The sequence below is a fragment of the Mustela nivalis genome (genome assembly GCF_964662115.1).
Source record: "Mustela nivalis genome assembly, chromosome: 18".
Classification (NCBI taxonomy): Eukaryota; Metazoa; Chordata; class Mammalia; order Carnivora; family Mustelidae; genus Mustela; species Mustela nivalis.
The window spans coordinates 6,749,225-6,761,385 of NC_139037.1; the positions used below are offsets into that span (position 1 = coordinate 6,749,225).

A 12,161-nucleotide genomic window follows, 5' to 3' on the forward strand; every position below is an offset into this window, starting at 1 on the left:
CTTAAGGGAGAAAAGTAGCCTATTCATTTACCAAGGTAATTAACCATTACTTGTACTCTCCCTTCATTCCTGAAATTCCAAGTTCCCCTCTGATATTTCCATTAGCTGCAAAAACTCCCTTAACCATTTCTTTTATAGTAGATTTTCTGACAACAAATCCTCTTAGAGGATTTCTTTATTCCTGAGAATGCCTTTATTTTGCTTCACTCCCTGGAGGACTTTTCTGCTGGATATAGAATTAAGTGTTGAAAGTTCTTTTGTTTCAACACTTAAAGATGTTGCCACAGTCTTCTGACCACCATGGGTTTCTGAGGAGAAATCTACTTTCATTCACATGTCTACATGTAATGTGCCATTTTTTCCAGCAGTTTGGTTTTTTGATTTATCTCATTAATCTTTGATTTTTGGCAGTTTGATAACTATATGCGTGGGGATGGTTTTCTTTAACTTTTTTTCCTTTGGTGGGGTCTGAATCTTTAAATGTAGGGTTTTCCCAAATTGAGGAGGTTTTCACCATTATTTCACTTTTTTTCCTTTGGGGGGGTCTTGAATCTTTAAATGTAGGGTTTTCCCAAATTGAGGAGGTTTTCACCATTATTTCCTCAGTATATTTTTCTACACCAATCTTTCTCTTCTCATTGGTACTCCAATGACACAAATATTTTATCTTTTCATACTGTCACATGGATTGGTGATGCTCTGCTCATTTTAAACAATTCAATATTTTATTAATATTTAAATGTATTTAACACCTGTTCTTCAACTTGGATACTTTCTCTTGCTCTATGTTCAAGTTCACCAACTTTCCTCTGTTGTCACTATTCAGCTCTTGCAGGCATCTAGTAAAATTTTTTTATTTCAGGTATTGTGGTTTTCTAAAATTTTCATTTTTTAAAAAATAGTTTGTTTCTCTGCTCAGAATGTCTAGCTTTCCATTCATTTAAAGAGGATTTACTTTTATGTCATGGAGCTTGGTTATGATGGTGGATTTCAAGTCTGTCTGATAATTTCCACCCCTGAGTCATCTACAGGCTGACATCTATTATGTTTTCCCTTGAGACTGGATAAAATTTTACTCATTCTTTGTATATCAGGCAATTTTAGATTATTCTGGACATTTTGACAGTAGGTTCTGAGACTCTGGATCCTGTTTAAATCCTCTGGAAAATGGCTTGTTGTTTGTTTTGTTTTAGCTGGCAGCACCCCTGTTAGACTCAGACCACACTTCACGACTTGCCTTCTGTGAGCCGTGTTTCCCATGTCCATTCAGTTTCCAAAGCTGTTTGGGTCTGCCCCACACATGTGGCACTCTGGGTGGTGTTTATGTTGTAGTCTGACTTCAACAAAGCTTTGGCTGTGTGTCTTTGGGGCTGTTTTGCACCTGCATAATTTCTGGGTGAGGTCATGGTTTGTGCTGGGTTGTTCACAGAAGTGAGGGGATCCTCCTCTCCAGATCTCTCCTTTTCAGGGTTTCCCCCACAGTTTCCAGCTCCTACAGGTCTTTCTCCATTGCTCCTCTGGCTAGAAAGATGGGTTTTCTCTTAGGGATTTTGTGTCTGTATCCCCTTAAGTAGTCAATGCAGCTCTGAGGGAGGATAGCCTAGGTCAGGGCCAAGAGAGAAACAAGAGAACACAAAACAGATATTTTCCCTGTGCTTTCAAGCTCATTGGGTCCCTTTTCCTGGTTCTCTGGCTAAACAGAGGGTTTTTCTCTAGAGGTTTTTGTTTTCTTCATCCATTGTGCAGTTTCATGACTCATGCTACCCTATGGACAAAGCCAAGAGAGACAGGAGGTTAAAAAATACACAAAACAGGAAAACCCCATCTTTATGGATAATTCTTAAAGTTTTTACTTTCTTCCCCACCTGTCAGCTGTTGTTTGAAATCTGCCCAGGGTTTTCATGGTAATCAATGGAAGAAATAGGCTCTGGTGGGCTTACACTGTGGTGGCCAGCACCAAAAGTCAGGTTACTGTTTTCCATGCTTTTTCACAAATATGCTCATTTGTCAAATATTTCTCAGCATCCACTCTGTGCTGGGCACTGTGTTGGTGTCAGATTTATAACTGAGAATTAGACAGACACTGTGTGGACAACCTTGCAGAAAGAATGAGAGTGACTGAGCAAGCACACAAGGGATGAGTGTCACCCAGGAGAAGCAACAAAGCTGCAGCATTTCCTTCATAGGGAACCAAAGGAAGGTCTCCTTGAGGAGGCGATGTTTAAGCTGAGAACAGAAGGAACAGCGTGAGTGTGAGCAGAGATGGGCAAGAGCTTTCCTAGCTAAGAACAGCACACTTGCAGGCCTTGAGGCAGACAGGAGGTGGTATATTCCAGGAACTGAAGAGAGGTGGGAGTAGGCATTGAGCTAGGGGGCTGTGGCAGGAGATGGGGATGAGTTCAGGAAGGCAGGTCATGTGGGGCTTTACAGGCCCTGTTAAGAGATTTTTAATTAGTTTCATTGAGAAAATGAGAAGCAAAACATACCCATAATTCTGATACATTTGGGCTAGGGTCCCCTTTTACACATGGGAAAATATGGCTCAGAAAGGTAGACTGGGGCATAGTATTTTACAGATGAAGCAAGGAAGACCCAGAAAGGGGATTTATGTGAGCCACAGAAGAAATAAATAGCAGAAAAAAGACTTGTAACCAAATATTCAACTTCCTGGCTGGTTATTGCTCTTTCTTTCACTTCTACCTGCTCCAGACATTCCCACGTAATCTTCATGAACACCAACAGCTTGGCTGAGTAGCATCTTTTTCTTCATTTATCTTTGCAGAGCAGGGGAGTGTGAGGCGGGTGAGTGCATGGGTGCACACATGTGTGAATGTATGTGTGTGTGTGTTCCTAATACTGGTAACACTGACTATTGCCGGCAGTTCATCCAGCAACATCATCCACCAGTTCACGGCCCCCGGGGAATTCACTGTGTTTGCTGAATGCACAACCACTGAGTGGCACGTGATGGCTCAGAAGCATGTGACGATCCGAGAAAAGATAGGGCAGCTCAGTGTGACTGGGTGCTTCAGCCTGTCCCAGTCAGGAGCCAGCCCTCTTTGCTGCGCTGTCTTCGGGGACCCATTGTGGATTCAGGTGGTGCTTGATGGAGGTGAGTCTACAGAAATGGTCAAGGTCAAGGCAACCTTGATTTTCCCCAAATCTATCCATCCAACTCCCAGGCTTTGGAACTCAGTTTTTTAGCTCATTTACTTAGCACCTAGTATGTGCCTGTAACTGGTCTAAGTGCTTTATATGTACTAGTTTTATCTCCACATACTGTTACACGTTACTACTATCATCTCTATTTTACAGATGAAGAAACAGAGGGAACATTCAGAAATTGGCTCAAAGTCTTAAGCCTAGTAAGCTAGTGAAGCTCTCAGCCTTCTGTATGCCATTTTTGCACGCCCACAGTCCCGTAAGAACTGAATTTCCAAGTCACTCCTTGTTGGGGGAACTTGACTAGGACTGGGAGAGCTACCAGCTGGGCCCGAGGCCATCCCAGTTCAGCCAGCACTGCCCAGCTTGGCACAGTGATGCTGCCCCCAGTCAGGGCTGCTAGTCAGTGACAAGCACTGCTCCAGCCACAGCACCTCTTATGGCTGGTGTCTGCTCTGATTGGCCAGTTTCTTTTCTGATTGGTCACAGAGGCCATTCTAATTGGTCATTGTGTCCATTTTGATTAGGCAAGGTGTCCCTTCTGATCGGTCACAGCATCTATTCCGATTGGTCACAGTGTCCATTCTGATTTATCAAAATATCCATCCTATTTTGTCGGGAGGGACCCACGCAATTTCACCTGTTGAATACTCTTGAATATTATCCCTTTTGTCAATAGAGACCCTACCAGCTAAGACCCATCATCACCGAAGGCAGCATCTTTCCTGCAGGCACAGGTCCAATGTGCGACCTGGACAGAAGCCTGTTGAGGTAAACTGCGTTGACGTGGAGCTGCAGAGGTGAGGATGTGACTCAGTCCGACCTCGCAGCTCCCAGAGCCTCACTCAGCAGGGACTTCACGGAGCCATTGCAGGCCCTTAAACGCGGTAGTTGGGGCTCCTCTCTGTTCTGGTGTCCTTGTCGGCTGAAGATGGTGCTCTGTGCACCTGGGAAACCTAAAATAATCCTTCATTCATTTTTCATTCTACAAATATAATTGAGTGCCTGCTCTTCGCCGAGTGTGGGGAGAGGGAGCAGTAAATGGAAGAGTCGGAGGGCTAACATTATTCTCTGCAGCGTTAGCTGCATCGTCCTTGCTCAAACAAGAAAATATACTCACTTGGTTTCTATTGGAGAGAATCATAATTCGGTGGTTTAAATCCGATTTTCAGAGTCAACCACAATATTCCGCTGGACAGCCAGTGCCAGCCTGTAAGGGAGCCCCATCTTAATGGGGACAGGCTGCATGTTCCTGAGGAGCAGGGTTCCAGGCAGTCTGCTGCAGAGGTGGAAGGAAATGGCTTCAGCTGCTCCTGCCTAGCACAAGACTGGAGGCTAACTGTCATGCATAAAAATCAGCCATGCCTTGGGAGATGCTTCCTTCTTAGCCTTCTTCCAAGGCCAAACCTGTCACCAAAATGTTCTCAAATCTTTATTACAAACCTTTAAGTTTATGGGTAACACATGCATAGTATAAATTAGAATGTACAGATGAGCAGAGAGGACCCAAAAAGAAAAATCCTTCATGTACCCATTACTCAGAGATAACCACAGTTAAACTTGGAGTTGGGACTCACACTTCCACATGTCTTTATGGCTATACCATGCCCCTAGCTATATCCAGAACTTGATCTCAGAGCTAGTCTTGCCTACTTTGGTACAGTCACCAGCATGGTTGCTGCCAACATTCTTAAATATTTCTTATCCCACACAGGAACAGGGGTGACTTACACTGTGCTGTCAGGCAACACAAGCCTGGCTGAGTTCACCACACTGAGCGGCCTGCTGCCCTACAATCTGACCCTGGACCGAGCGGCCCAGCAAAGGATTGGCCCCGGGATGCACCAGCTGGAGATCCGAGCCACCAGCAACACCACCACCTCTGCACCCTCTAGAAACATCACAGTCCACTTCATGGAGCCTCTGTCAGGGTTACAGGCCTCCTGGGGTTCTGACCACTTGGAGCTTGGACAAGACCTACTGGTCAACATCTCGGTGGCTCATGGTATCCCAGAGGGGCTGACCTTTGAAGTGGCAGGACTCAATGCAACCTTCACCCACCAAGAAGAAAGCCTCAAGGCGCCATTTGGGATTTACCATGTGGCAGTTCCTCTTGAAGGTACTTGGGGTTGGCAGACCCCCTTTCCAAACTTCCTTCTTCTTCCCTTCCAGACTCAGGTGTCCAGCATCCTGCCAGCCAGTTTCAGTGTGTCCTGGTCACATCACAGCATCCAGCCTATGTCACAAAAATAAGGAAGAGACTTATTATCTGCCTTCATAGAGTTCAGAGTCACGGGAGTTCTCAATTCTGGCCCTTCTGACATTTGGGACTGGGTCATACTTTGTTGTATGACCCAATGGTCATACAACATACAATGGGCTGTCTCATACAATGGGCTGTCCTGCCCACTGTAGGATGTTCAGCAGCATCCCTGGCTTCTATCCACTAGATGCCAGCAGCTCCAGGCCCCTAAGTCCCAACAAACAGAAATGCCTCCAAACATTGCCAACTGTCCCCTGTACAGCAAAATCTCCCCCACTGAGAACCACTGAAGGAGGGCTGGAGTGGTCCAATTTTTCCATCATTTCTAGAGGAGTGTGTGGTTCAGGAAACTAGTCCATGCCCTTGGGGGAGAGAAAGAGGTAAAAACAAGAGTGGGAGAGGAAGGGAGAAGAGAGAAAGTGTCACGATGTGGCTGGAACAGAGATAGGGTGACAGACTGGCTGGAACCACCAGGGGCGGAGACCACAGCAGACATTTGCATTTAATCTGGAGAGAACAGAGTCCTTCAGGGCAGTACGGTGAGGTCAGTAGGCAGGAATGTGATGAGGGTCACAGAGCCTCCAGCCCACCTAGAATCTTGTCCTCAGGGTCCCTAGCCCTGGGTCTCAGAGGTATGTCAGAAAGAGGGGAACACTGAGCAGGTGTGGGGTTATCATGCCCTCAGCAGCAGAGCTGGCAAAAGACATAGAAGGTTAAATGACAGATTTGAGAAGAAAAACACTGGAACTCTGCCAGGTATCAGAGGTCCAGCTTGAAACAGGGGGAATCCAGAATGGAATGAAATGACAATGGAAAATACATACAACATATAGGCTATAATTCAAATGCAAATTAATTTTTGTCTTCTATAAAAGTTGTTTGGCAGGGGATAATAGATAAAATCTTTGCAGGCCCTATGAGGTTTTGGCTTACTCTTAGATGACAAGTAGTCTTCTCCCCACAAGAAAAACAGATTTGGATGGCTCCAAGGATGAAGGGGGTGAGGAAGAAGGAGAGGGAACCAGGTAGAACAGAAATCCTCACTACCTGGTGGCATTGGCTCAGTCCTGGCTGGTCTTGCTGTCAGGGCCCAGCAGATGTTTGCAGCTGTCTTATGGGAGCTTCTCTGGGCTTCTGAAGCCTCTGCTGTGTCCCTCAGCTCCCGGGACAGGGGTGATGCCTCTCCCTCAGCTGGCCACAGCTGGCCAGCTGCTGCTGCTTCTGGATCACCAAGAAGGTCATTCTCTGTTCTCATTCTTTTTTTTTTTTAAGATATTTATTTATTTGATAGACAGAGCGAGATCACAAGTAGGCAGAGAGGCAGGCAGAGAGAGAGGGGGAAGCAGGCTCCCAGCTGAGCAGAGTGCCCAATGCGGGGCTCGATCCCAGGACCCTGAGATCATGACCTGAGCCAAAGGCAGAGGCTTAAACCACTGAGCCATCCAGGCGCCCCCTCTGTTCTCATTCTTGCTGCCCTTTCCAGCACTCCCTTTCCCCTAGACAAACATCTGGTCTGCAGAAAATTCTCACCTTTTCCTTGGCCAGCTACCAGTAGTGACTGTAGTTTTTTCCAAAGGCAGGAATGCAGAACTTTTCCTCCCTCCCTCTCTCCCTCTCACTCCACCCTCTGTCATAGACCCTCTGTCATGACCCCCTATCATAGACCACCCTCCCAGGGCATGAGTAAGGAACACTTCCATGGGGGTCCTCAACCTCAAAGAGCACACATTCACCTTTCCAAGCGTCCCCTCTCATGAGTTTCCCTCTAGACTTGAGAAGGTAGCACCTACCACCCTTCCCCATGACAGAAGAGGGGTGGGGTACATATGTACCCCAAATAAGTCTTACAAATTCTTTTCTGTTTTCTACCCTGCAATCTTTTAAAAGTTCTGTCATGTCTTTCCTTCTGCTGGAATCTCTCCTCAAAGGATGGACACTATTTTTGTCCTTTGAACTTTAGTTTTAACCCCCTCCATGAACCATGATCCATGATCCATGAAGTGATCCCCTGCTCCGTGTCCACAGTGCCCCCATACCAATTTCTGCCATGGTTTGGCACTTGGTCTCCTAAATATCTACTAGACTATAAGGACCTTGAAGACAAAGACCACATTTCATTCATCTCTGTGTCCCCAGAGCTTTGCACCATGTCTGGTATACAACAGGGGTTCATTAAATGCTCAGATGATGAAAGATTCAAATTCTGCCATCAGTGGAACTGAGAAGTACATGCTAAGAGAGCTGTCTTAGCAAAACTCAAACAATTTATTACAACACCCATAATTGTCTACCCTTTGCATTGCAGGTACCTTTCTGGTCACTGTGATGGTGAGGAATGCCTTCTCAAACCTAAGTTTGGAAGTCGGAAGCATCACTGTCACAGGCAAGGAATTTCGGGAAGTGGGTACAGAACTCATGACCAGAGTCTGGGGCATTGCACTTGCTTGGGATCCAGTGAGGAACTCTTCACAACAAAGCTCTGAAATACTTACCTCGCTCTATAGATGTTAAGGGGCAGTGAAATAAGCAGTAAAACATTCAACCATTGTTAAGAATTCTGAACATCCGAGTTTGTATTCATTATGTTGCTTTAGGCTCCAAGCAACAAAAAGCCCAACAAAGGAGGCTTTCTGCTCAAGGTTTTATTGTTCCACCTACTTACCTACTAAGAATTTAGGAGGTAAGTAATTCCAGGGTTGATTCAGTGGCTTAGTGTTACCACAAGGACCCGGGCTCATTCTGTTGTCGTGTTCTTTTTTTTTTTTTTTTTTTTTTTTTAACAATTTTATGTATTTATTTGACAGAGAGAGAGAGCATAAGCAGGGAGGGGGGAGCAGGCAGAGTGGGGAGCTGGACTCAGGGCTTGATCCCAGGGTTCTGGGATCATGACCTGAGCTGAAGGCAGACACTTAACAGACTGAGCCATCCAGGTGCCCCTGTTGTCCAGTTCTGCCATCCTGAGAGCTTCTGCTTTGTTCTTAGGCTTGCATCTCATCAACATGGCTGCTGCAGTTCCAGACATCACATGTCAGCCCAGCATTACTCAGCAGCTGCTCAAGCTTTTTTCCCTTTCTGTAGCTCTTGTTACTGGGGTGGGGAGGGAGCATTTCCCCAGCTCATCCCTAGCAATCTTCCTGTCAGATACCATCACTCAGGGTCATGCACCCCAGTTGTAAGGAATGCTGGGAAGCAGGTATCCCGCACCTCCAGCTTTGTGGGAAAAGTAGATTCTGGCAACCGGGAAGAGTGGGGAACTGGCTGCTGGATGGGCAACCAACAGTGGCAGTCACAGAGCTGAAAGTTCATCTCAAATGTGTTTGCCAGGGCTCTTTGAGCAGCAATGGAGAGAAAAACAGGTCAAACTAGCTCAAGTCAGAGGAAGTTTTATCAACTCAGAAAAGGCCAGGGTTTAGTCACAGCTGGATCCAGTCACTCAATCATCAATCATCAGAAATCTGTCTGTTCCCATCTCTTCATTCTACTCAGGCTTCATTGTGGTTCCTTCTTCCCAAGGAGTAGCAGGATGGCCCCAGGCTTCAATCTTTAACCCTAGAGGAGGAGTGCCTCTTTGTGGATATTTCCAGAAGTCCTGAGGTTGCCTCTCCTGGTCCAAGCTTGGTTCATGTTCCCTCCAGGACCCAGTGCTGAGGCCAGGGGAAAGTGGTATTGGGCAGACCAGAATCACATGTTCACCCAGAATATGATGAAGGGTCAGCTTCACCCAAACCAAGGACTGAGAGTGGGGGAAAGAGGGTTCCTCAGGGAAAATGTCACCTGTAAGTGCTCCTACCAAGAGAAGGGGGACCCAAAAACCTGGATGGGGGAAAACGACATCTGTCCTTGCTACTGTCCATGGCCCTCGTTTTCCACATATGGAATCTGAGGCTGAGAGAGTTTAAATGACTTTCCAGAAGTCACTAAGCTAATTCATGGCAGGATCAGAGGTAGCAACTACTTTTCCTGATTTCTTCACTCAGGGTTACTGGACCATCTTCCTTCTTAAGGTTAAGAATGGTGGGGCACCTGGGTGGCTCAGTGAGTTAAGCCTCTGTCTTCGGCTTGGGTCATGATCTCAGGGTCCTGGGATCATGGTGGGGCACCTGGGTGGCTCAGTGGGTTAAGCCTCTGCCTTCGGCTTGGGTCATGATCTCAGGGTCCTGGGATCGAGCCCCGCATCTGGCTCTCTGCTCGGTGGGGAGCCTGCTTCCCCCCCTCTCTCTGCCTGCCTCTCTGCCTACTTGTGATCTCTCTCTCTCTCTCTCTGCCAATTAAATAGATGAATGAAATCTTATATATAAAAAAGGTTTAAGAACAGCTTCTGTGTCTAGCATCTTAGCTTTGCTTTGTATAATTTTTACAGACCTTCAAAGTTGGAGTTCTCTGAATGGGAATTCACTGGGAGAGAATTTTTTACAGATCAATGGTACTCAGATCTTAAAATAACCAGGTCACTGGGGTCTAGAGATGCACATGAATCTGCCAGTGCAGATAAAACACATTCCTATCTTAATCACTACACTTTAACATATTCATGGTTTAGTATTTTCAGAGCATACCAACTGCATGTACATTTTCCATTTTTTAGACTTGATATAATAATACTCTTTACAGATATATACAGATGACAAAGCAATTAAGCACAGCATTCAGCCCTTGAGAAATGGGAATTGCCTTTCTGTAAGGGGTGAGAAACCTAAGACTCAGAATAACTAACACTCCGAGGTTCACACAGCCGGTAAGAGGCCAATAGAAGAACCCAGAAATGTACCATGGTGTGCTGAGGCTGGCTGCCAGCAGCTTGTGAGAGCTGGTTCTGTCCACCTCTTGCTCTACAATCACTGCAGTCAGCTTGGCAGCTTGAAATCTGCCTTAGTGGCAATATAGACACCAAAGAAAGCAGCAAACACTACAAATCAGAGCTCCCCACTCCGTCCCTTAACTGGTAGTTAAACATTAACAACATACAGCCACAGGCCTGTCTCCAGATTTTGTGTTATCTGCATTAGCAACTGCCTGCCTCTTTCCTAACAACCAAAGAGGTGTCTTTAGTCCAATGGTGGACAAGATGGTTTGAGTTTTTACCCATTTCTATGGCCTAAATGTATGCTAAATTTCTGAGCATACCTCTGCCTCTGCCCTTTGGAAATCTTATCAACACTACCAAAGTCTGATGCCTGTTCCCACTGTGTTTATAGCTCCTTCCAGTCTGCAAGAACCATCTGGAATAAATGCCAAGGAAAAGAATGTGAGTATTTGTTTTTTTAGACACTTAACACCTCACCAGAAAAAGATGTCTAAGAACTCTGCTTTGGTTTTGGTTTTGGGCTTACTGGTGCTAATAGCCAGAAAACTAGGAAGCATAGAGGTTTCTTTCATTTGAAAAGAGATCCAGAAGGAATGGAATCAAACCAAGCATATTCTCCAACCACTACAGTATCACAATACAAATCAGTAATAAGATATCTGGGATAGGTACATACCTTTTAGACATCTTGGATATTCAAGAGCATATTTGAAAAACATCAAGAGGTCAAAGGAAAAATTCACAAGGAAAATTTTAACATTTTTTGAGTGATGATAGTACAACCTATCCAAATTTGTGGGATGAAGCTAAAGCAGGGCTCAGAGGAAAATTTATAGCTGTTGATGCTTAGAAAACACACCTGGGTTCCTTAGTTTTTACAGCAAGACTAAGTCCTCAGCTCCTTGCTATTGACATTGTTTATGCATGTCAATAACAAAAACTGTACATCTACATTATCCAAGGCCTGGTGTTAGGGACTATAGCTACAAAAGTGAATAAACAGCCATGGTCCCCTGCCTTCTTGGAGACTAGTAGGTGAAACTACTGAATAAATTAGCATCTGGTTAGGAGTTGTGATAAATGTCTAACTAGAAGCAATGGGGTGCAGTGACAGCAACCAACACAGGGTGGCCTAGCAAATGTGATCAGGCCTGTCGGAAGGAGACATTCAAGTTGGAACTTGAAGATAAGACAGTCAGTCATGCTGGAAAGCAGAATAAGAGCTTTCAGGGTGCACAGATATGAAGGCCCTGGGGCTGGAATTTGGCCTGAGGCCAAGGGGGCTGGGTAGGAGGAGCATGTAGGAGATTACAGAGAAATGGACAGAGGCCAGATCCCATGAAGTCTTAGGTACCAAGACAGGGACTTGGGTTTTATTCTTAGGCCATGGGAGACCACTAGGGGTTGAGGTCTGCTATGAGGCTTCCTGCTATACAGGCTGTCCTCTCAGGGTGGCCGTTTAATAGGTCCTACTAGAACTTACTCAAGGAGAATATCTTATGCCTCTTGATTTCTCCTCCTAGAACTCACAGGCTCACTTACTCCTCCTCCTTCACAACAGCTCTGTGATCCTGTCCTCTGGAGAAACTTGCCCTGACACCAGCTATCCACTTTGTAGAGGTCATAGCTCTGTGCCTTCCTCTGCACCAGATACAGTAGAAAGCATGTCACAACCTCCCCTCATTTAATCCACAGCAGCCCAGGAATCGAATGATATCAAATCTTCATAGAAGCAGATGTTTTCAACCTACTGCCTCCCTCTTACACATTCTCATAATCCTCTGGACCCCCTCTCTCCGCAGCAGTTAGCACTCTGTATTTTGTCTGTTTCCTTGTCTGTCTTCCCTCCCAAACTTAAGGGCAAGGCCCAGGTCTCTATTCCTGTATCTCTGGGCATCAAGCATGGGGCCTGGTCCAGAGCAGGCTCTGTTA

General features: G+C 45.7%; 1 protein-coding gene and 1 long non-coding RNA gene across 2 annotated transcripts in view; one reads left to right on the forward strand and one right to left on the reverse strand.

The window, feature by feature from the left end:
- LOC309853205 (polycystin-1-like protein 2) overlaps positions 1-12,161 on the forward strand; it is a 160,645-nt gene that overhangs the window by 88,115 nt on the left and 60,369 nt on the right. The window contains exons 7-10 of the mRNA XM_082711039.1: positions 2,883-3,112; positions 4,877-5,281; positions 7,731-7,808; positions 10,621-10,670. Coding sequence (XP_082567165.1) covers positions 2,883-3,112; positions 4,877-5,281; positions 7,731-7,808; positions 10,621-10,670 — 763 coding nt within the window. The remainder of the gene's footprint in view (positions 1-2,882; positions 3,113-4,876; positions 5,282-7,730; positions 7,809-10,620; positions 10,671-12,161) is intronic.
- Positions 1-12,161, reverse strand: part of LOC309853213 — a 42,568-nt gene that overhangs the window by 1,407 nt on the left and 29,000 nt on the right. The window contains exons 6-8 of the long non-coding RNA XR_014305577.1: positions 5,260-5,398; positions 4,283-4,441; positions 1,238-1,765 (exon numbers count right to left, since the gene is read on the reverse strand). This is a non-coding gene — a long non-coding RNA (uncharacterized lncRNA). The remainder of the gene's footprint in view (positions 1-1,237; positions 1,766-4,282; positions 4,442-5,259; positions 5,399-12,161) is intronic.